This window comes from Erpetoichthys calabaricus, chromosome 8 (assembly GCF_900747795.2).
Source record: "Erpetoichthys calabaricus chromosome 8, fErpCal1.3, whole genome shotgun sequence".
Taxonomy (NCBI): domain Eukaryota; kingdom Metazoa; phylum Chordata; class Cladistia; order Polypteriformes; family Polypteridae; genus Erpetoichthys; species Erpetoichthys calabaricus.
In genome coordinates, this window is record NC_041401.2 from 92,924,691 (window position 1) to 92,949,173 (window position 24,483).

At 42.3% G+C, this 24,483-nt stretch overlaps 1 protein-coding gene across 1 annotated transcript in view; it reads left to right on the plus strand.

Annotated features, from left to right (window-relative positions):
- Positions 1 to 8,397: 8,397 nt before the first annotated feature.
- Positions 8,398 to 24,483, plus strand: part of LOC114655838 (galectin-9-like) — a 39,204-nt gene continuing 23,118 nt past the window's right edge. Inside the window, exons 1-7 of the mRNA XM_028807101.2 lie at positions 8,398 to 8,684; positions 15,311 to 15,399; positions 15,559 to 15,754; positions 21,732 to 21,851; positions 22,968 to 22,997; positions 23,361 to 23,390; positions 24,208 to 24,237. Coding sequence (XP_028662934.1) covers positions 8,649 to 8,684; positions 15,311 to 15,399; positions 15,559 to 15,754; positions 21,732 to 21,851; positions 22,968 to 22,997; positions 23,361 to 23,390; positions 24,208 to 24,237 — 531 coding nt within the window. The 5' untranslated portion in view covers positions 8,398 to 8,648. The remainder of the gene's footprint in view (positions 8,685 to 15,310; positions 15,400 to 15,558; positions 15,755 to 21,731; positions 21,852 to 22,967; positions 22,998 to 23,360; positions 23,391 to 24,207; positions 24,238 to 24,483) is intronic.

The following is a 24,483-nucleotide window of genomic DNA, read 5'->3' on the forward strand; positions in this document are numbered from 1 at the left end:
GCGCGCTGCCCATTCACTGGCACAGTTGCCTATTATGTTAGCCTTAGCCTTACAGGATGCTAGTGCAACAAGTAATCATTTATCTACTCTATATATATAGAAAATCCTAAGCCTAAAAGTGCAATGATTTTATGTCACGTTTTTTGTCATGCTTTAATCTGGCTTATTTTAAAATCTACATATATATCCATCCATCCATCATCCAACCCGCTGAATCCGAACACAGGGTCACGGGGGTCTGCTGGAGCCAATCCCAGCCAACACAGGGCACAAGGCAGGAACCAATCCCGGACAGGGTGCCAACCCACCGCAGGCCACACACAAACCAAGCACACACTAGGGCCAATTTAGAATCGCCAATCCACCTAACCTGCATGTCTTTGGACTGTGGGAGGAAACCAGAGCGCCCGGAGGAAACCCACGCAGACACCGGGAGAACATGCAAACTCCACGCAGGGAGGACCCGGGAAGCGAACCCACGTCCCCAGGTCTCCCAACTGCGAGGCAGCAGTGCTACCCACTGTGCCACCGTGCCGCCCTCTACATATATATGTTTGGTATAATTCTTTTCAGAATTTATCTAACTTTAATGTGATGTTGTTAGATTTTCAGATTCTTATTCCATTTTTAAATTATAAACTAAAAAATATCAAGAACTCACGTCCTGTGAGACAAGACTTTGTACCAACTGATTTAACCACGCCTGGGGCCGGAAATAAAAGACAAAGTGTAGATGACAAAGACAGCTGCTGTACAGGCTTTTAAATGTTTAAAGCCCCATGCGAGGTGCAGATCATGCGGCATGGCAGCAGCAGCAAGCCAGCAGCTGATTGAACAAAGAGGAGGTGAAAAAAAACTGTATTTGTTTCCCATTGTATTACCATTTAAGAGGGGGTTTCGGAGGAGCAACCATGTCTCCTTGGGGTACGTTAAGCCCCCCTCTTCACAACATGAACGGCAGAGACACAAAGTGGCTGGCACATAGCACAGGCCCGGGGAGTTGGCGAGCAAAGCAAGTGGGGGGGAAGCCCCTAGTTGAATTATAATTAGGTAGTCAAGTTTTCATACATGGGTCCTTATGATCTCAACTTAATTGTTAAGAATTGATTAACAACTGAAAGGCCATCGATTTTAACAGCTCAGGATTAGGCTATGAGAATGAAGGCAGCGGTAATCAGATGATGCTTATCACCAGATGGCAAATATGTCATGCCAGCAAACATATTGTTATGAGAAGGTCTATTGGGAAGAAGACTATTATGGGGATGTCTTCAGGGGCAAGAATATTGTTATGAGAAGGTCTGGAACACCAGGTGATTGTTATGGGTAGAGGTACTGAGTGGGGACTCTATACAGTAGATGTTGGGAAACTAGTCTAGAAGGGGGGCATTCTGTGATAAGAACTGTAATATATTCAGGGCTCTCTGGACACTCGGGGCTCATTTCATGAACTGAGACAGGCTTTATGTGCTCTGAAAATGTTTTCTGTTCTGTGCAATAAAGTCTTAAATTCTGACTGCCTTTCTGAAGACTCTGCTTGTTTTTTCTGAAGATTTCTACACAACACATCCTGCGTCCATCACACAATAACTGAAAATAAAGAAAGGTGATGGTCTCATTAATGTTGATCTTCTCAGGTTCACAAAATATGTTGACAGCACTCTTAAAATTTCCCATTGGGATTAATAAAGTATCTATCTATCTATCTATCTATCTATCTATCTATCTATCTATCTATCTATCTATCTATCTATCTATCTATCTATCTATCTATCTATCTATCTATCTATCTAAAAAAGAAAATCAACAATTATGGAAATGTCTGCCATGGCAGAATGAGCACCATGGAATTAAATAATGGGTTTAATTAGCAACGAGAATTGGCTACAAATTAAGAAACTGAATGAAATGAAGTTGGTTGGAGTTTGAGACCCCAACTTAGTTGGTCATCTGTTGGCTCACTTCACATCAAATTTATGTTTAGGTGCCGTTTAAGGAAAAAAATAATCAATTCAGCAGTCCGAGTCTCAAGTAAAGTCAATTAAAATAAAGGGAAATAGTTAATTAGCAGCAAAAAGTGTTCACTAATTAGGAAAAGAGTTAGAGTGAATACTTGCATCCACCGCAGCTCTCCAGGACTGGAGTTGGAGACCCCTGATCTAAAGTTTCTCTGTAGTAAGCTTGATTTTTTCTGACCGTGTTATTGTCAGTTAGTAACATAACTGCTGTTTATTGACAGATGATTAAGATCCTGCACATAACTCTATGGCACTGAACCCGAAGACTGCCAGCATAGCGGGTGTGCTCACTAAAGAGTTCATACAGGCTGGAATATTTGCTTGCACTTTACAAACCATATTAAAATACAAATGTTATATCTGAAGTATTTCTTCCAAACAAGAACTGGTACCAGCGTTAAATTTGTAAGTCACACAATGACCAGATTTGTTTGCCTATCTGAAACAGAAACTCAACTTGCAATGTGTGGGCTTGTGCATTTTTGATTGTTTTGAATAATATGTGCGCATGAGACTGAGGAGAACAATAAGGAACACTGTTTCTGGTACACAGTATTAATCTCTGAAAGGAAACTGTCTTTTCGTTTTACTGGTCTTGTCAATGGTGTGATACCTCGTTAGTTGTAGTTTGCAGTTTGATGGAGGGTTTCCTTCAGCACATACCATGAGTAGAAATTTGTGCTAAAAAATGTTACATTTGGCAGTTTCTGAGAGTTTGTGGGCCAGATGTTGGTCATTATACATATTATTAGATAAAATATATGCACCAAGGAAACAACCCAAATTAAGTTAAAAGCAGAATTTTATTTAGAGATAATAGCAGAAACTTTTTCCTGCCACTCGAAAAAAAAAAAGATTTTACAATAATCATTGTATTATTTCACAATAGTATTGTGTTACTGGAATTGTATTTTAAGAGTTTACTGAAAAATACACTTTCAGGATTTGGAAAATAAATGAATAGATGACATTGTCAGTGTTAGCAAACAACAAGAATAATGTTTACATGAGCATTCAAATACACATTTAGTTTTCAAGTTCAAGGTTATTGTCACATATTTTGTAAACAAGGAATTAAAAGATCATTAATTGACGATTACAAAGTAACCGATGGTGGCTGGTGCTGTTGCCTTTCACTTCCAGAATCCTACATTCAAATCCTAGTTCCATCGTTTCTTTTATTACATTTCCCCTTTCTCTCCATATTTACATGGATTTTAGCAGATTACCGACCCCCAGCCTCATGCCTTCCACAAACATACATTTAGGGAATTTTAGACAAACTCCATTAAATCAGGTTGCATAACTGCATTGTTATTAAAATGTGAGATTTCTTTACATCATTGGAAATGCATGAACAGGATTACCTGTACCACTGGCACTATAATGAATTGCATATTTAAAATGTTTGTTTTTTTCCTCTATGTGCTCGAGTGATGCTTCGGTCAGTAGGTGACAATAAAGACATCACGACCTGAAAGTGTTTAATCAGTCTGTGAAACTGTGAAACTAAATTCGTTTTTTCAACATACTGTAAAAACAGAAGAAAAAACAGCCTGAAATAATAAGTTATAGCCAAGTACATTTACAAGAGAAAGCCAGATTGGAATGTCCTTTTTTCATTGTGTAAACTACAAAAAACTGGCTAGGACATACTGTATAGCAATTCGCTAGCTTAAGAAAATCACAAGGTCAACTTGCAGAAGTTTCTTTTTGTTATTCTCTAAGGTACATCACTAGCCTGGGAGGAGGCGGACAGTTGTTCTGTAGTGGTAGGCCAGTAAAGGCAGGCTAGTAGTCTGTAGGGAAAAGCAGGCCATTGGTCAATAAGGGGCATGAGGGGAGGGGCCCCAGTGTCCGTCAGTGTCAGTTGTGACAATACAGGACTATACACTCAGTGCAGATCCCTCCAGTAAACACGAGCACAGCAGTTCTTTCATTTAACTGGTGGTTTATTCAGATGTTCACCAAAGTAGGATCATTAACCAAATTATCAACATCGTGAGAACTAAAAGAAATAAGTATAGCATAAATAAAAAAGATAAACACAAGTTAGAATTTAATCAGCTGCTTACATTACTAACACTGAACACTCAGTATTGCTTATAATTCAGCAGGCAATGAAAACTAATCTGTGTCACCTTGTCAGCAAGCAATCCAGTAATTTTCTCCAACTATTCGTCTAAAGTCGACTGCTGTAATCCTCTTCATTTCATTCATTCATTAACTGCAAACATGACATTTTGTGGTGTAATGCTGTTTGAATTCAGGAGCATTAAAAGGTGGATGGTTCAGGAGTGCTCCTTTTCTTGCTGGAAGGCCATTAATCCACTCTCAGTCTTCAGCACACAGGTAGACAGAAGACAATCTAGACCCCAAAAATGAAACAATCCAACGACTAAGTAAGGTTAATCCAACAGAAGGCAGACAGACAGGTACACGGAACACAGCATACAACTAAAAAAAAAACCACTCCACTCTCTTTGGACACCGGTCCTCCTTTTAAGAGCCACTCTGACCACCTTTGACCCCAACAGCCCCTGTACCCCAGACAGAAGACCAATCAGAGCTTCTGCAGGGACTGTTGGGAGATGCAGTTTTAACTTATAGTAGCACTGCTACAGTGTTATAATGGCAGCTGCACTTATGGTCTCCGGCTACTGTAATGAGCATCCTCTGCCAACAGAATGTAATTGCAGACCACAGTACCTATAAGGTCAGTCATGTAATGTCCAAACATCACAAAACACCCTCAACATCAGTCAAATAACATCCATTGCATTAGACTATGGTTAACATTAGGGCCCCTTTACACTATGGTTAAGATTAGGGTTATCTGACACAAAGAGCGTTTTGTGACTGCTGTTGTGGGCATTACCTGGCCTATATCATAGGTATTGCAGGTTGCAGTTAGAAACTTCTCCAACTAGCCAACTGAGCAGCTAGCCTTCTCTGCGGGATGCAACATGAGGCGGAGACAGAGTTCAGGGGGCGGGGTGCAGAGTTCAGAGGGGTGTGCACATAGATGGGCGGAGTTAGGAATTCTCACACTCTGAGCTGCCCCCTCTCACTATGCAAATGCAGATAACGTTACATGGGCGGGGCTGAAATCCTAACTCTGCCCCTGTATATGCCCACGCCCTCTGAACTCTGCACCCCACCCCTTTGAGCTCCATCTCCGCACCATTCAGTGTCCCACAGGCCGCAGTTTTAAAAGCTCTACACAGTCGAACAAACCACATTATTATTATTATTATTATTATTATTATTCCAATATACATCTCAAGTATACAGATATACAAACACACACATATATCCATCCATCCATCCATTATCCAACCCGCTGAATCCAAACACAGGGTCACGGGGGTCTGCTGGAGCCAATCCCAGCCAACACAGGGCACAAGGCAGGAAACAATCCTGGGCAGGGTGTCAACCCACCGCAGGACACACACAAACACCAAGCACACACCAAGCACACACTAGGGCCAATTTAGAATCGCCAATCCACCTAACCTGCATGTCTTTGGACTGTGGGAGGAAACCGGAGCGCCCGGAGGAAACCCACGCAGACACGGGGAGAACATGCAAACTCCACGCAGGGAGGACCTGGGAAGCGAACCCGGGTCCCCAGGTCTCCCAACTGCGAGGCAGCAGCGCTACCCACTGCGCCACCGTGCCGCCCACACACATATATACACTTGAAATTTCATGGTGATCTGAATTTTTCCCAACAACGGAAACAGCTGGCAATATCTTTGAATGCTGGAAATGTGGCAGTAATACTTCTAATTTACCACAAAATATTTAAACCAGGGATCTCCAACTCCAGTCCTGGAGGGCCCCAGTGGCTGCAGGTTTTCATTCTAACCCTTTTCAAAATTAGTGACCTGTTTTTGCTGCTAATTAACTCCTTTTCCTTTCATTTTAATTGACTTGCTTTTTAAGATTTGTTCCTCTGAATTCCTCCATCGTTCCTCTTTTGAATTGCTTCATTTCTTTCCTTAAATGGCATCCAAACAGAAATGAAACGTGAAGTGAGTGAGCCAACAGAAGACCAACTAAGTCAGGGCCTCAAACTCCAACCAATTTCACTCCAACCAGTTGCTTAATTAGGATCTGATTCTTGTTGTTAATTAAACCCGTCCTTTAATTCCATGGCTACTCTCATTGTGCAATAGCAGAGAGCACTGTTAAAATGTTTTGGGGACCTGAGCGGATCAATGTTCCTGAGACCTTCACCTTTCTTTATTTTCAGATATTGTATGATGGACACAGTTTGCTGGTCATGTCTTGTCTCATTTTATATCTCATTATTGTTTTGGCTGTCATTTAAGGAAAAAGAAACAATTAAGGGGTCTAAGTCTTCAAGAGCAAGTCAAATTAAATTAATTGAAAAGAAGTTATAATTAGGAGCAAAAACAGGTCACTAATTAAGAAAAGGGTTAGAATGAAAACCTGCAGCCACTGTGGCCCTCCAGGACCGATGTTGGGGACCCCTGATTTAAAACCTTTATGTATTATGAAGTAAATAACAACTATTCCCTTTTTTCCATCCACAACCTCAGCCCCTGAACATTCAAGATATGGCTACACCACCAGACCACGCTGTTTCAAAGTACCTATATAGTAAATAGCTTAATTAAAACTGCACCGATCCGTTATTTTTCCGTTCAGTTCAGTGGAATGCTTGCCGCACCTTTTTCTGATTCGCGGTGCAATTGTGCCTCGCAAAAGTCTGGCGTATCGTCCGCAGGCTGCAGTTAAACTCTTCTCTAATCGCTACCTCCATGCGACCCGGACCTGGGCGTGTTCAATTTACCCCTCACCACATGCCGGATTAAATGCATACCTATGTTATACCCTTCATAAAAGTTCTAACCGTCAAGCGACGCGCGTGCACGATGATAACGGATCACACCGGGCGGTTTCTTTTGCGTAACGTTTTGGAGTGAAGGAGCTGACTTCAGAAGCAATACAAACAGCATGAATGATTTTAAAGTCACAGTGCTTATGAAAGAAAAGAATGGCAAGTTAAGATGATGTTAAAATTGAACACATTACAACATGGTTTGAATAGAGACATGTTTTTAATGACCAGATATGAGGACTGTTTACATCATTCTGACTGACTCGGGTGATTAGATTACAGATAATCATTGTAAGAAAAACTTTGTTGGTGAATCGTCTTATCAGATGATCTTGATCATACGTTGTTGTCCTCTTTTGCTAAATGTATCTGTCTTAGGTTGGAACGATCTTTTAACATTTGACACTGAAAATAAACGGGAACTTCTCTGTTGGCATGCGGAATGTGAAACGTTTACATTTATTCTTTGGCGCCGTCTTTGTTTCTCCCACATAGGGACATTTCATTCACAGAATTAGGTAGACCACATTAGAGGGTTTATAGGAAAATGATTCCTTTATCCGATGTTCTAGTTAGCGGTGTGGTATAAATAACTACCCGATCTGTGGAGTGAATGTGAGTGGCGGGTATAGACTCCCGTATACTCTTATGGCAGCATCAGTTGGTTAAATAAAATGAGGCGACAGACACATCTTATGAGATGATTGCGAACCTTTAGATATAGTTCGGTGTTAAACGCACCAGTTAAACATTAACGTGCAGGGGTTACAGATGATTTGTAAATGCGTGTAATACTAGGGTGTTGTACCGTGTTAGCCATTATGAATGTAGTGAGAAGTCAAGCGAAATGACACCTTTTATTGGCTAACTAAAAAGATTACAATATGCAAGCTTTCGAGGCAACTCAGGCCCCTTTGCCTGTAACGTCCTGGAACTTGGGTAGGTCACCAGTGAGACAAGATCAAACAGAAAACTTTGCTTCCCGTGCGTGCCAAGGGCCTGGAAAGTAGAACAGAGCAGAGTATACCAGCTGATGCCCTAACCCCCCGCCCATGAGAAGACGCACACAGCCATCCAGACACTTAGGAGCCCACCACTTCCAGTTTGGGTTTTTTTTTTTGCTGCGGGTAGACCCCCCCACCCAGGTCCCGCCCAACTGCCCATATGGTTAACATTATTTACATTAGCGAGCTTTTTTTTTGTTTTACAAATCGTTCAGTTGTGACACGCTGCGGGGATAAAACGAAATACAGTTCACGCTCTTATTCCTTTTTCTTTTTTCCTATGCGGCAGTGGCAGTCAGAGGACGCACAAAGTAAACGTCAACTTGAAAATGATGCCCTAGGCGGCCGTCCTTGTCGTAGTTGATCGACATTGCACCATGCCAACGGTTTCCTGACGTTTTGTAACATCCGAGCAACTAGCATTTATTTATTTAAAAAAAGTTTTTTTTATTTTTTGGATTACGCAAAATAGTTCCTAAGATTCTTATAAAAAGCAATTGGTACAAAGGTTGCATTGTGACATTTGGTTTGACTACATACAATTCTGGGTTGCATTTAAACAAAGTATCGTGAAAATTAAAATAGATGTGGAGGCATACAATGAAAGAAGAAGAAGCAGCTGTAATCGTGACTCGAAAGTGAAAGTTACTTTAATGTTCCATCCTTCTCGCCGCCCCCAATCCAGTAATCTCAGAAACAAAGCGGAGACTGAGGCGGACGAAGCTCCAGAAGCAACCAGCAGCAGACGTAACAGCGATGGCCGTCTACAACCAGCAGCCCATATTCTGTCCGGTATGACCAAGTGCTTCACTGGGATACTCGGGGATTGAGCAGAGGGTGAGGTCGGGGGCTTGGGGTTCGGAACGATCTGAACTGATTTAGGGCTTACCGCGCGGTGATGGGCTCAAGAACTTGTTCCGCTAGAAGGGCGGTGTGTGCGGGTCAAACAGAGAACGGAAAATGCGTGGCGGTATTGGTAAAAACGTATAGCCCGTCTGACCTTATTGACCTGAATCGGGATAACTGCAATCTGTAAGGTGCTTTTTTCGTGTAAGAAAACTTCTACACGCACTTTTAACGCGCGTGTTCTCTACTACGTAGCGGGAATGCCGTGGGAACGCTCGCCACCGGTGCAGATAGATAGATAGATAGATAGATAGATAGATAGATAGATAGATAGATAGATAGATAGATAGATTTTCATAGGTGCGTGTGTGCTTGAAATATCAAGAAAGACACGGAGGTACCCAGAATATTCACGAACCTGGATATGCCCAGCTGGCACAGAGCCACATGTGGGGAACAGTTTCCTGCTCAGAGTTGCTCTTTTCCTTTAAAGTTCACATTGTGAAATTCCAAAATCTGAACAGCTTTTCATAATCTGTCATCCAGCTTTGTATAAAGCAATCAACAGTCATATTTGAGTAAAAAGGAGAGCTATCTTTCTGAAAAGTTACTACTCAAGGAGAAGTTCTGAAATATCAGCTACTGTATTAAGCGTACCTAAGAACAAGTAAATGTAGGATCTCTGCATTTTATATCCATCCATACAAGGAAGGTGGAGCCTAACCCAACCACAGTAACTATCAACAAGGACAATCCCTGGACAGGCCTTCAGCCCATCACATGCTGAATACACACACACACACATCCACACACATCAGTGGCCAATTTAGCATCACCAATTCCTCTGACCTGCATGTCTTTGGACAATGAGAGGAAACCAGACCACCTGTGGAAAGCCATGTGAACATGGGGAGAACCTACTAATTACACAGAGACCAGCTGGGGCTTGGACAATCCCTTTACAGGTTTTCAGGGTCATTATAGGCAGGGCCGTCTTAATGCATTGGCATGCTGGGCAGTGGCCTGGGGGCCCCACAAGCATAGGGGCCCCATGCTAATCTATGTTTGTTGTGAGTTGCTGAGTGGTCGTATAAGAAGGGGTCCCAGTTCACGGCTTTGCCCGGGGGCCTATAATGCTGTTAAGACGGCCCTGATTATAGGAGGGTGGAGTGGTGGTTCTGAGGCTAGAGACCTATGCCAGCAATCGGAATGACACCGATTTGAATCCCATAAATGCCAGAAGTGATTCCAGTCCATTGGGCTCTTGAGCAAGGCCCTTAACCTGCAGTTGCTCCGTCTTGAGTGTGACATTAACTTGCATCGAGCCCTGCAATCATGTCCTCCAACTTGCAGGGAAAACTTGGGGGTTGGTGGTAGGATTTGGCACTCCAGCCACTGTAAAAAGCCTCACACCGTTTCCATTCCATTTGAAGTGGTGTGGTGCTGAGGTGTCACCTGTTGCATGGCGGCACTTGGGTCCTAATTTAAGATCCTGAGGTGGTTCATTGTGTGGTGGGTGCAGCAACATGGCGTATCAGTGCATGCTCCCATCTTCCTCCTCCTCCTCCTCCTCCTCCAGGGTCATTATTGTCAAATGTGCAGAGTACAGTGAAATTCCTAATGGCATGTGCTAACCAATACACTGCTTTTATCCATATTACTAACCGAAGGTTGTAAACCGGATATGGACGCAGGGCACAGGGCGCTGGGCGCAGGGCGCATCGAGGCGCACGTGCACTGCCGCACAATATGGACGAGCCCGCCACAGAGCAAAAAAATAGCGTAGGGCGCATCGAGGCGCACACGAACTGCCGCACTGCAACAAGCCCGCCACAGAGCAAAAAAATAAAACCCCGTCACAGAGCAAAAAAATAAAAACGAGCCCACCACAGAGCAAAAAAGCGCATGCGCACTGACGCACTGCAACGAGCCCGCCACAAAGCAAAAAAATAAACGAGAGGATTCGAAGGTTGTATTACAGTACGGAAACCCCAGAGGTCCACACTACACAGCATATTTGAATCACATTACAGTATTACAGTACAGAATCCCCAAAGGTCCAGACTACACAGCATATTAGAATCACATTACAGTATTACAGTAATACATTATTAACAGTCCAGCCACAGAAAACACAGAAACGGCACCAGATGGAAAGAAACAATACACGAGCGCTCCGTATTAAACGTAAGTGCGATTATAATTCTTAACAGTAGACGCCGTATAGCTAACGGAGTCCCGGCTCCAAAAACAAACAGCTCAACTGACGGAAATACAAAAACGAGCCCGCATGGATACACACGATGAACGGAGGCGCCTACAACGCGTTTCTGAAACAGCGGAAGCAAAACAGTCACGACTCCAAAACGAAACAGCTCAACTAATGGAAATACAAAAACGAGCCCACATGGATAGACACAATGAACGCAGGCATCTACAACGCGCTTCTGAAACAGCAGAAGCAAAGGACTCACGGCTCCAAAACAACAGAGCTCAACTAACGGAAATACAAAAATGAGCCCGCATGGATAGAAACAATCAACGCAGGCGCCTACAACGCTCTTCTGAAACGCCACAAGCAGAGGAGTCACGGCTCCAAAAAGAAAGAATACAAAACCGTGCCCGCATGGATAAACACAATGAACGCAGGCGCCTACAACGCGCTTCGGAAACACTACAAGCGAAGACATCACGGCTCCAAAACGAAACAACTCAACTAACGGAAATACAGAGACGACAACGTATGGATAAAAACAATGAACGAAGGTGCCTACAACGCGCGTCTCAAACAGCTGAAGCAAGGGGGTCATGCCTCCAAAAGGAAGGAGCTCAACAATTGGAATTAAAACAATGAGCCCACATTGATATACACACTAAACGAAAGCTCCTACAACGCACTTCACAAACGCCACAAGCAAAAAAGTCATGGCTCCAGAAAGACACAACTCAACTGACACAGGAACAAGCCCGTATGGATAAAACACGTTCTGTATTCCAACAACGAGGAAGCCAAAGACAGGAACGACAGACAGCCGATTTTAATATAAACATATTAATTAATATAATTACGGATATATGTATTTAATTAACTCCATCCCCTCCCAGAACACTCCCACCCTCCTTCATGTGTCATTCCTCCAACGATTATATGGAACACAGAGTGATTGCCATTCGTTAATTTGCGATTCGTTAGAGAATCGGGGGTTTACTGGTTTAGTATAATACCCATTTTTGTGCGAAAAAGGAGTCAACAAGAGTCCCTGGACCCTAGAAGAAGTGTAAGCTGTTTTGCAGTCTGGGTTCAATGGCAATTGGAAACTGAACCATACAGTATGAAGATTCAGTTTCATACAAATAACTAGGAAGCTGGAAGGTATGGCAACTAGAATGACAGTACATAAACAGAACGAAAAACAAAAACAAAAAAAAAACAAGAGTTTTACTCTTATTTTTCTTTTATTTGACATGTTGTGAAGGAGGCTGCAGATGGTCTGGTATCGCAGCTGGGATGGTTGGTGGTTCCTTCCCCAGACAGAAAGTCAGCATAATGGATGTTCACATCCAAGTGATATGTTGTCCTAGTACAATGAATAGCTCTGGAATCCCGAAGGGCTGCATGGGAGTTTTAGTTGAAGGTGTCAGGGTGTCAGAGAGCTCTGCTGAAGGAAGCTTCCATGTTCTTATCTGTCCAAGATCAAGTTCTTCAGAGGTGTGCTTCTGATGTTCCAGAAATACTCCCAGGTCCTGTTTTATAAGAAGTCTCTCAAAGATTCCTCTGGAGAATTTCAAAATTGGGTGGTGTGGCATTGGTTGGTCTACTCTCAGAGATATGGAGGTGATAAATAAATTAGTAATGCAAGTAACTTGTTTTTATAACAAAAAGGCATACATACAAACTTTTATTTTAATTTTGTTTCCAAATTATATTGTCAGAAAGAAAGCATTACAGGTCAGGTAATGTGTAGGAAATACAATCAAAGATCACACTTACCGGGGCAGCCATCTCTTTCAGTTACTATCATTATATTAATATCATTTTAAAAATTATTATAATTAAGTTTTGTTATGGCTAGGGTTTTTTAACAGTTTCCCTCCCCATTTTGGTTCATACAATTATGATCAAATCATAATTGATCTGAGTAACTGGATAATCCAGGGTGAGTCAAAATTATGTTAACATTTGAATGATGGAAACAATTTATTCACAAAACATACTTCATATGTGCAAGATGATTTACAGGAATGTCTCAACCTGCCTCAACATAAGTACCATATGTGGCACTTAAATTGTCCACAAAAATTGTATATAAGTATATACATAGCAGTACCATAAGTGTTAACGTAATTTTGACTCACCTTGTATTATATTTTAGTGTCAATTTCATTTCCTAACCCTAGTGGTAAGAGAATTTTAGTTTGTACACCACAATGTGTGTTAAAGGGGAAGGAAATTAAGGAAGCACGGTTAGATTGACAAAGCATTTCCGTTTCTCCCTTCCAGGGTTTAAACAGAGTGAACAAGGCTACATGGTAAAGCAAATTGTTTCAGTACATTTTCTGGACGGTTTTTGAAAGAGTTGAAGGAAATGAGGACTTCTGTCCGTTTGTGGCAGATACGAATGTGACAGTTTTATTGAAGAAAGGTTGTTACTACCTCTTAGCTCCAGAGTCTTCTTCTTTTTCTGTCGGCTACTCCCGTTACACTCATCACCTGCATGTCCTCTCTCATCACATCCAAAAACCTTCTCTTAGGCCTTCCTCTTTTTCTCTTACCTGGCAGCTCTATCCTTAGCATCCTTCTCCCAATATACCCAGCATCTCTCCTCTGCACATGTCCAAACCAACACAATCTTGCCTCTCTGACTTTGTCTTCCAACTGTGCTGACCCTCTATTGTACTCATTTCTAATCCTATCCATCCTCATCACACCCAGTGCAAATCTTGGCATCTTTAACTCTGCTACCTCCAGCTCTGTCTCCTGGTTTCTGGTCAGTGCCACCATCTCCAACCCATATAACATAGCTGGTCTCACTACTGTCCTGTAGACCTTCCCTTTCACTCTTGCTGATACCTGTCTGTCACAAATCACTCCTGACACTCTTCTCCACCCATTCTACCCTGCCTGCACTCTTTTTCAACTCTCTTTGACAATCCCATCCATCCATCCATTTTCCAACCCGCTGAATCCGAACACAGGGTCACGGGGGTCTGCTGGAGCCAATCCCAGCCAACACAGGGCACAAGGCAGGAAACAATCCTGGGCAGGGTGCCAACCCACCGCAGGACACACACAAACACACCCACACACCAAGCACACACTAGGGCCAATTTAGAATCGCCAATCCACCTAACCTGCATGTCTTTGGACTGTGGGAGGAAACCCACGCAGACACGGGGACAACATGCAAACTCCACGCAGGGAGGACCCGGGAATCGAACCCAGGTCCCCAGATCTCCCAACTGCGAGGCAGCAGCGCTACCCACTGCGCCACCGTGCCGCCCCTTTGACAATCCCTGTTACTCTGAATTGTTGAGTCCTGGGTTCATATCCCAGCCCATGCTCTGCCTTTGCTGAGTCTGCTCTGTTTTTGAGGGAGATGATTTTCTCAAGTTTGAAAGCATCTTCTGCCTCCTTCTGTCTAGGACGTGTTTCACTGACTTGCCTTCATCACTCACCATGGCTTGACATGTTGTAATAGAGGTCAGGCACCCTTAGCATTTGTTGGGTTGTTTGTTCTTTAATTTTAGGCTTTACAGGTTACCACCTGGCATCCAGGAGGGCATTAAGACATTTCATGAAGAATTAGCTTTGGGACAGACTCTGCATTGACTGAGGTTATGAGCTCCTAATAGTCCATTTCTGCCCATATTGGTAGTTGGGCAGTTGGTATTGACGGCTTTTTTTCTCTTTTTTGCCATGCCTGTCTCCTGTCCTAGTGCCACATTTGCCCTGGTTAACCTTTGTTAGCTCTCCAAGCCTCTATTATTCCTGAATTTTAGGAGGTAATTTTGCTTTAGATTTACAGCAAACATAGCGCTTTTGACTCTCTAGTGTCTGTTCCTCCCTTCCACCTCGGGGTGGCAAGGTAAGTTCTCTCCTCCTTCAACTCTGAATTGGATAAAACAGGTTTGAAAATGGATGGAAAATATTAAAAAATATTTTATAGATCTTTGCTTTGTATTCAGGGAAGAGTGGTGGCTCTAAAGCTAGGGATGTGCACCGAAAATTAGAAGGCTGCTAGTTGAAATCCCATAAACGCTAGAGGTGACTCTTCTCTGTTGGGCCGCTATCCTGCAATTGCTCCATCCTGGGTATGACATTAATCTGCATCCAGGCCTACAAGCAGGTCCTCCAACTTGTAACAGAACATTTGGGGGTTGGTGGCAGGATTGGCACTCCAGCTACTGTAAAAAAAACCTCACTCTGTTCCCGTGTGGTGCTGGGGTGTAACCCAATGCACGGCTGCACTCGGGTCCCAATCCGAGTGGGTCTTTGTGTAGTGGGTGTGGCAATGTGCTGTAATCAGCGAGTGATCCCAACCTTTTTCTCTCTGCTTTATATTCTGTTCTAGAAAATTCCTTTCTCTGGTTCCATCCCAGGAGGCCTTTGTGAGGGGAAGGTGATCACCATCACTGGCAGGGTTCTGCCTAATGCCGACAGGTAAGTGAGCGTCATTCTGTTTGATTAGAGCAGTAAATGCAGGATCAGTAAATTAAAGCATGGAAACTTTTCAAAGAGTCAATATTATAACCACATGTTTCACAGTGGCCGTGCATGCTAGATGAGTCATGATGGTATCGAATTCTTTTCCTCTCATAGGTTTGACATCAATTTCAAAAGCGGACCGGACAACGCACTCCACTTTAATCCTCGTTATGAAGGCGGCGATAAATATGTGGTCTGTAACACCTGTAATAACTCATCATGGGGCAGTGAGGAGAGGACTTACAAAGACTTTGTCCAGCAGGGTTCTCTGTTCACTCTTACTTTTCTGGTCAACCCAGATTCTTACACAGTAAGTGATTTAAATTGGTTTATTTCTTGGAGCCTTCAGGTGTGATGGCTGACGTCACACATAATGTTGTTGTTCATTCTTGAATTAATTTCGGTGTGCTTCTTCAGTTCGACTGGGGTGAGTCTCAGCATGCATTTTTTTCAGCATGGGGCTGACACCGGCATAGGATTTAAGAATTCATCTCTTAACTTATGTGGTTAATTTGTCTTGTTTGACAAACCTTTTGACTTAGTTGACCATATTTGAAATATCTTTTTGGCATCTGTTTGGCTCAGGTTGAGTGAGTGTTAGGGTGTGCATGAATGGGTTATTTTTTACATTACACACGCTGAGAAACTCATCTAGATAACACTAGATATACTTTATTAATCCCAAGGGGAAATATAGTTTCAAACAACAACAGAAACAAAAAAACAAAGATGCAGTCTCACTGGACAAATCTTACAATCAATCAATAAATAGATAAATATATATTGTGCAGACTTATCAAAATGAATAGAAGTAAGCTTAGAGTATTTAGTTTGAGACATCAGGATGAAACATTGAATTGCCCGATAGCAGCAGGCAAAAAAGACCCCCAGAGGTGCTTTTTTAGTATACCATGGAGGAATGAGCCTGTAGCTAGAAGTGCTCCTAGAGGGAGCCTCCTGGATGGCATTTCATGATGGCATCCAATTTTGCCACCATTGTCTTCTCCACAACAGCTTTCAGTGTGTCCTGGGTTAGCCCTGTGATAGAGAAAGCTTTCCTGATAAGTGTGTTTGGGCCTTTTGTGTCATTTGAAATCAAGTTGCTTACTCGGGAGACCACAAACTAGTACACCACACTGGCTATTATGGACTGGTAAAACATTTCCAGCAGCTTGCTGAATACTTCAAAACACCTGAGTGTCCTCAGGAAGTACAGTCTGCTCTGGCCTTCCTTGTACAGTGTCATTGTACTGCGTCACCACCACCTGATCAAGGCACCACGCAGTCCCTGGACTGAAGGCCCGAGGTCCACATGACGATCATCGTCTAATTCCTCCTCGTGAAGCCTGAAAACCATGAGGACTGATTGAGATCATTTATGTTAGGTAGAATGCCTAGTGGGGACTGGGTGGTCTTATGGCCTTGGAACCCCTACAGGTTTTATTTTTTTCTCCAGCCCTCTGGAGTTTTTTTGTTTGTTTGTTTTTTTCTGTCCTCCCTGCCCATTGGACCTTACTTTATTCTTTGTTAATTAGTGTTGCCTAATTTTTGTATTTTTTCTTTTTTTCTTTCTTCATCTTGTAAAGCACTTTGAGCTACAACATTTGTATGAAAACATGCTATACAAATAAATGTTGTTGTTGTTGTTTTTGGGTTGTTAGAACAGTCCAGTTGGCTGTTTATATGAAGCCCCAGGTAGTTGTGGATCTGCACCACTATGATGTTCTCCCCCTTGGATATTGTCTGGTCTTATGGGCTTTGTAACATACCAGACGTCCACCACCATCTCCTTTGTCTTGCTGACACTGAACTGCATGTGATTCTCCCTGCACTACAAGACAAAGTCCTTCACAAACCTCTTGTACTCTGACTCTTCTCCATTATTAATAGCAGCATATGATGGAGTCATCTGAGAATTTCTGTAGATGGCAAGCCCTCATATTATACTGAAAGGCCGTTGTGCACAGTCAGGGAGACAGGACAGTTATCTAAGGTGCCCCACCACACTCCACCATTTCTGAAAGGTCAGTTAGTCCATGATCCAGGAGAATGTCAAGAAACATAGCCTTGAGCTTTTTTCCCCGGCCAATGACACAGAATGGTAAGCTCTGTAGAGCATGTACAGTAGATCAAAGCCTCCTCCACACCCATATGGGCCTGAGAGGCAAACTGCAGAGGTTTTTAAGATTACTACTGCATGACTAAAATGTTAAGATGTTAGTTTCATATGCAGTGACTGACTTCATGGGCTGTTGTTTCCTGCAGTTGTTTTTCACACAGCAGCTCTTACTACTGCACCACTGCTGACATCCTGTTCTGTTAAGTGCTTGGGCCTGTCGGTTGCAGAGGCTGCCAGGAGAGGGCAACAGAATTCTGTCACTGCTATGTCTAATAATCTGCGCACTTACTCTTTGAGGATTTCCTGTCTTTCATTTCTCTAGAAGGCTGTTATTTCTTAAGTTTCATGTTCCCATGTGTTATAGTAAGTAAAAAATATAACAGAAAAAATGAAATGCAACATAACCACAAAACATGATACACCAGAAAAACCAAAGTGGACCATCACAAGGGTAATAAACTAAAGTGAATAGTGTGTATGCAGCTGTTCACCATAAGTAACCATTAATAATTATTTGAACCCTGTCCTGTAGTAATCCTTTCACATCCCCCTAGATGTTTGTGTCTGGTTAAGTGGCAACACCAGACTGGCCGGTTGTGCGTGGGTGTGTGTCTCTGTTCATCAAATTGTGTCCTATTAAAGGTGTTTCCTGCCTTAGGTCAAATGCTGCTAAAATAGAGTCTTAGAGATTTATTTATATACTGCTAAAAAAATTAAAGGAACAGTTTTTAATCAGAGTATAGCATCAAGTCAGTGAAACTTCTTGGGTATTGATCTGGTCAAGTAGCAGAGAGGGTTCTTAATCAGTTTCAGCTGCTTTGGTGTTAATGCAATTAACAACAGGTGCACTAGAGGGGCAACAATGAGATGACCCCCAAAACAGGAATGGTTTAACAGGTGAAGGCCACTGTCATTTTTCCCTCCTGATCTTTTCTTTCTGTTTTTTCACTAGTTTTGCATTTGGCTACGGTCAGTGTCACTACTGGTAGCATGAGGCGATACCTGGGCCCTACAGAGGTTGCACAGGTAGTGCAGCTTCTCCAGGATGGCACATCAATACGGGCCATTGCCAGAAGGTTTGCTGTGTCTCCTAGCACAGTCTCAAGGGCATGGAGGAGATTCCAGGAGACAGGCAGTTACTATAGGAGAGCTGGACAGGGCCGTAGAAGGTCCTTAACCCATCAGCAGGACCGGTATCTGCTCCTTTGGGCAAGGAGGAACAGGATGAGCACTGCCGGAGCCCTACAAAATTACCTCCAGCAGGCCACTGGTGTGAATGTCTTTGACCAAACAATCAGAAACAGACTTCATGAGGGTGGCCAGAGTGCCTGACATCCTATAGTGGGCCCTGTGTTCATTGCCCAGCACCGTGGAGCTCGATTGGTATTTGCCATAGAATACCAGAATTGGCAGGTTCACCACTGGTGTCCTGTGCTTTTAACAGATGAAAGCAGGTTCACCCTGAGCACATGTGACAGACGTGAAAGGGTCTGGAGAAGCCGTGGAGAATGTTACGCTGCTTGTAACATCGTTCAGCATGACCGGTTTGGTGGTGGGTCAGTGATGGTCTGGTTAGGCATATCCATGGAGGGACGCACAGACCTCTATAGGCTAGACAATGGCACCTTGACTGCCATTAGGTATCGGGACGAAATCCTAGGACCCATGTCAGACACTATGCTGGTGCAGTGGGTCTTGGGTTCCTCCTGGTGCACGACAATACCTGGCCTCATGTGGTGAGGGTATGCAGGCATGTCCTGGAGGATGAAGGAATTGATACCATTGACTGGCCCCCACGCTCACTTTACCTAAATCCAATAGAACACCTCTGGGACATTATCTTTCGGTCCATCCGACGCCGCCAGGTTACACCTTAGACTGCCCAGGAGCTCAATGATGCCCTGGTCCAGATCTGGGAGGAGATCCCCCAGGACACAATCTATCGTTTCATTAGGAGCATGAACCCTCCCCCTATCCACCCCCCCCCACCCCCCCGACGTTGTCAGGCATGCATACAACCACATGAGAGCCATATAAACTGCTGAGTACGATTTTGAGTTGCTGCAATGAAATTTGAGCAAAATGGACTAGCCTGCTGCATCATTTTTTCACTTTGATTTTCGGGGTGTCTTTGAATTCAGCCTTCTGTATGGTAGGTTGATAATTCCATCAAACGATATGGCATCCTTTCATTCCTAACACATTACCTAGAATATATCAGTATAGATATCCAGCAGGATTTTTTTCCCATTGAGATCTAATGTGTTTTCAAAGTGTTTGTGTTTAATTTTTTGAGCAGTTTATATATAGGCCAAAATCAGTAAGAATAATCCACAGGATATATGGTCCTATGCTAAGCAAATTTATAGCACATACATACAGTCATGTATAAAAGTAAGTACATCCCATGTACTTTTTTTTCTTTTTTAACATGTGGACATATCAAGATAAGACCTTCATATAAATAACATCTTCAGGTAAAAGTGATATAGTGTGGTGAAGAAAATACCAAGAAAAACTGATTTTGAAATAATTTACTCAGAAAATATTGTACAGATGATATGCCCTTTCTGTCTGTGGAAACACAGGTACACCCTTGGCTGTAATAGCTGGTATTGTCCCTCAAGCAGGTGTTTTCTATAACGGTCTGCCAGTCTGTTTTTTCCAATTCCTCTGTGCAGAATTCTTTCAGCTGTGTGATGTTGGGGGGTTGGATTTGGGGGGTAGTCATGCACACACAGACCATTTTGAAATCCCCCTATAGTATCTCAGTGGGATTCAGATCCAGGCTTTGACTTGGTCATTCCATTCCATTTCTTTCTTTCTCTCCAGCAATTCCTTGGTGGATTTTCCAGTATGTTCAGATTCATTGTTTTCTGGCATCGTCCACTTTTGCTTGAGCTTCACTCTTCTGACAGATGGTTTCATATTATCCTTAATCACCCTCTGGTATAATGAAGAATTCATAATGGATTCTGTGATGGTCAACTGTCCAGGCTGTAATGCAGTAAAGCAACCCCAAGCCATAACATTTCCACCATCATACTTTATAGTTGGTATCAGGTTCTTTTGGTCAAATACTATCGTTGGCTTTTGCCAAACATGTCTTCTGTTATTAAATAACTATCTTTGTTCCAGAAGCCCCGGTCTTTGCCTAGGTGTTCATGGGCAAACTTTAGTTTTTTATTGATGTTCTTTCTGAACAGCATAGGTTTCCTTCTAGCATATCTCCCATGCAGATCTTATTTATGAAGCCTCTTTTCAATGGTGACTTCTGGGACTTGTGCACTTTGACATCAACACTGGCAAGAGCTTCCTATAGGTCCCGTGATAAAATTTTGAACTTTTCAGAGACTTCTTTCAGAATCTTGAGCTCTGATCTTGGGCTCAACTTGCTGGCCTGGACAAGTTAGCAGTTGTCTGAAATCTTCTCCACTTGTAGATGATATGCCGGATAGTGGAATGGATGATTTCTAATTGTTTGAAGATCTTTTTTAAATCCCTTCCCAGACTCATAGGTACCTGTGACATTCTTTCTGAAGGCCTTGGAGAGCTCTTCCTGCCTAGGTTTGGTGGTAACACATACATTACTTTAAAAGCAAAAAGCAAACCAAAATAAATGTTTGAGGTTTAAGATTTGTTCTTTCAAGGTCCTTTGTAATGATCTTCTAATCATTAGCACCTAATTCTAATTTTATGTACTTGAGGTGGTGATAAATGTAGAGGTGTACATGCTATTTCCACCTGCAAAATCTGCATTTCTGTTTGTTTAAATTATACAGTAGACTGCAACATTTAAATATGTCATGCTGTTTGTTGTATTATATCACCTTTACCTATAGATACTATTTAAATGAAGATCAAATCTTGGTAAGTCCACATATGTTATAAAAGAAAAAAACATTTCACAGGGTAAACTTACTTTTTCACCTGACTGTATGTATGTATGTAGGTTTGTTTTGTGTAGGACCACATATCCTGAGGTTGTACCTTGTGCTGTTCTGAATCTTTTAGTTCCATACTTGTGTGTAAATTAGTTTTTTTCAGTTCTGTTAACCTTTAAATTGAGGCCTCTAGGAAGGAACTTATCATCTACCCCCAGGACTCTCATGATCTTATTAACAAAAGTGTCTTTTGTGTAAGTTATGTGTTTGTGTATTCTTTTTAGGTGCTTTGGGATGGGGATAACTTTCTCCAGTATCAACACCGGATTCCCATCTGCAAAGTAGATACTATAAATGTGAACGGGGCAGTAGATGTGGCATCCATATCATTCCAGACACCAGCAGTAAGTGCGTCAGTTCATCTTTTGTATGAAGTGTCTGCATAGATGGGCAGCAAATATGGCAGCGAGTACATAAAACAAAGCTTGACTTTGTACTGAGGAGAAGCCAAGGATCAAAAGCAGAGAAAAGCAGCACACATCTTCTATAACTGAAGGTGAAGCTGAGCTGCTTCACATACAGGCCCTTGTGATTTGAAGCATTTTATTTTGTATCCTAGTCGACTAGCTAATGGAAGATGCTGAATGTTTTAATTACCCCAAAATTGTTTGGAAGAATGAATTTTTAACTGAATTTTAATAACTGAAAGACTTTTGTCATGTTTGAAGATTAACACATTAGAAGAAAACATATCAAATGCAGAATTATGGAGATGTAGCCTAAAAAATGATACTTGGAAAAGACATAACACCTAGTGTCCTGTTAGTATACATAACCAGATCATTTAAGAAGGAGATAAAAATGCCAGTAGGATATGCCATTGGATGTGCATAAATCCAAATTGTATTAAGTGATATCATCTAGTGTTGAATTCTGCTATGTACAGTACTTGTAATATTTCTATTGCACTATTATACAGTATTCAGGATTACTTGTGTTCTGTACTGTGTATTGTATTGTATTGACCCCCCTTTTTTGACACTCACTGCATGCCCAACCTACCTGGAAAGGGGTCACTCTTTGAGCTGCCTTTCCCAAGGTTTCTTCCATTTTTTTCCCTACAAGAGTTTTTCCTTGTCTTCTTAGAGAGTCATGGCTGGGGGGCTGTCAAAAGGCAGGGCCTGTTAAAGCCCATTGTGGCACTTCTTGTGTGATTTTGGGCTATACAAAAATAAACTGTATTGTATTGTATTGTACAGTATGTGCTTGGAAAATTAAAAGCTCTTGGTTGTCCAATGAATTTGTTTTTAAATGATCTAACTTTGCCCAGTAGCCTTTGCCTTTTTCACACTGGACAGCCAATCTGTTATTATGATTAATTTCTTTGCTTTCCATTGGCATGCTGAATTCGTTAAAACAATGATAGGGCTTTACTGCTCACTGTTCAAAATGCTGTTGAAAATGAAATCACTGTCTTGATGTTTAGTCATCTATGTGTTCTCTCACTTTCTCCTTCTCAGCCCCCGATGTCCAATGGTCAGAACTTTGCGGTGAGTTTGTTTGTACTGTATATAATGCACAAAACACCTTTTGTGATAGCCATGTCTGTCCGTCAGTCAGTCTGCATGAAATAACGTAGCCCCTGTGGATCGATTTTGTTGAAATTGAAGAGCCACAACAGAACCGCAATGCGTGACACTGTGGCCTTTTAATGTGACATTGTACAGATTCTTTTAATTAAAACAACCTTTAAATGTTTTTTTTTTTCATTTTAATGCTTACTGCTCAAAATGTTGCTAAAAATGGTGATTGATGGCTTGTTAATGAAATGACGGTCTTGATGTGTGTGCAACTTGATATCTGTGTGCTCTCTCTTTCACTAAATACATTTTCTCTCACTTTCTCCTTCTCAGGCCCAGATGTCCATCGGTCAGAACTTTGTGGTGAGTTTGTTTTTTTTGTATATAATGCATGAAAGACCTTTTGCGATAGCCATGTCTGTCTGTCTGTCAGTCTGCATGAAATAATGCATCCCATGTGGATCGATTTTATTCAAACAGAAGAGCCACAACAGAACTGTAGTGTAGCAGTGTAGCACCAATCTCAAAGGATGATGGGTATGATGGGTGAAGTGTCTTAAGAATTGCCCTGAAGTCAGTCAGATTCATTCACTTCTACCAATTAACTCTCAGCAGGTCTTTTAATGTGACATTGCACAGATTCTTTTTCCCTTGCTGGATTTTTAATCAATGCATCCTTTAAATGTTTTTTTATATTTTATTTTAATGCTTACAGTGGTGGCACAGTGGCGCAGTGGTAGCACTGCTGCCTCGCAGTTAGGAGACCTGGGTTTGCTTCCCGGGTCCTCCCTGCGTGGAGTTTGCATGTTCTCCCCGTGTCTGCGTGGATTTCCTCCCACAGTCCAAAGACATGCAGGTTAGGTGCATTGGCGATTCTAAATTGTCCCTAGTGTGTGCTTGGTGTGTGTGTGTGTGCCCTGCGATGGGCTGGCGCCCTGCCCGGGGTTTGTTTCCTGCCTTGTGCCCTGTGTTGGCTGGGATTGGCTCCAGCAGACCCCCGTGAGCCTGTAGTTAGGATATAGCGGGTTGTATAATGGATGGATGGATGCTTACAGCTCAAAATACTGCCAGAAAATGGTGATTGATGGCTTGTTAAAGAAAATGATGGGCTTGATGTGTAGTCATTTGTCTGCTGTCTCACTTTCACAAAATACATTTTCTGTCATTTTCTCCTTCTCAGACCCCAATGTCTGTTGGTCAGAACTTTGCGGTGAGTTTGTTTTATTTGTATATGATGCACGAAGCACCTTTTATAATAGCCTTGTCTGTCTGTCTTATTGGCTGTCTGTCCATCTGTCTATCTATGTGAAATAACACAGCCCCGAAGGACCGATTTTGTTTGACACTTTGGTAACAGATCACGCTGTACATAGTTTTAAAATTTCAAAATCTTCCATGGAAAAGCATTGGTGAATTTGCAAGGTCATCTGTCTTAAAACAGAGAGACATTTTGCAC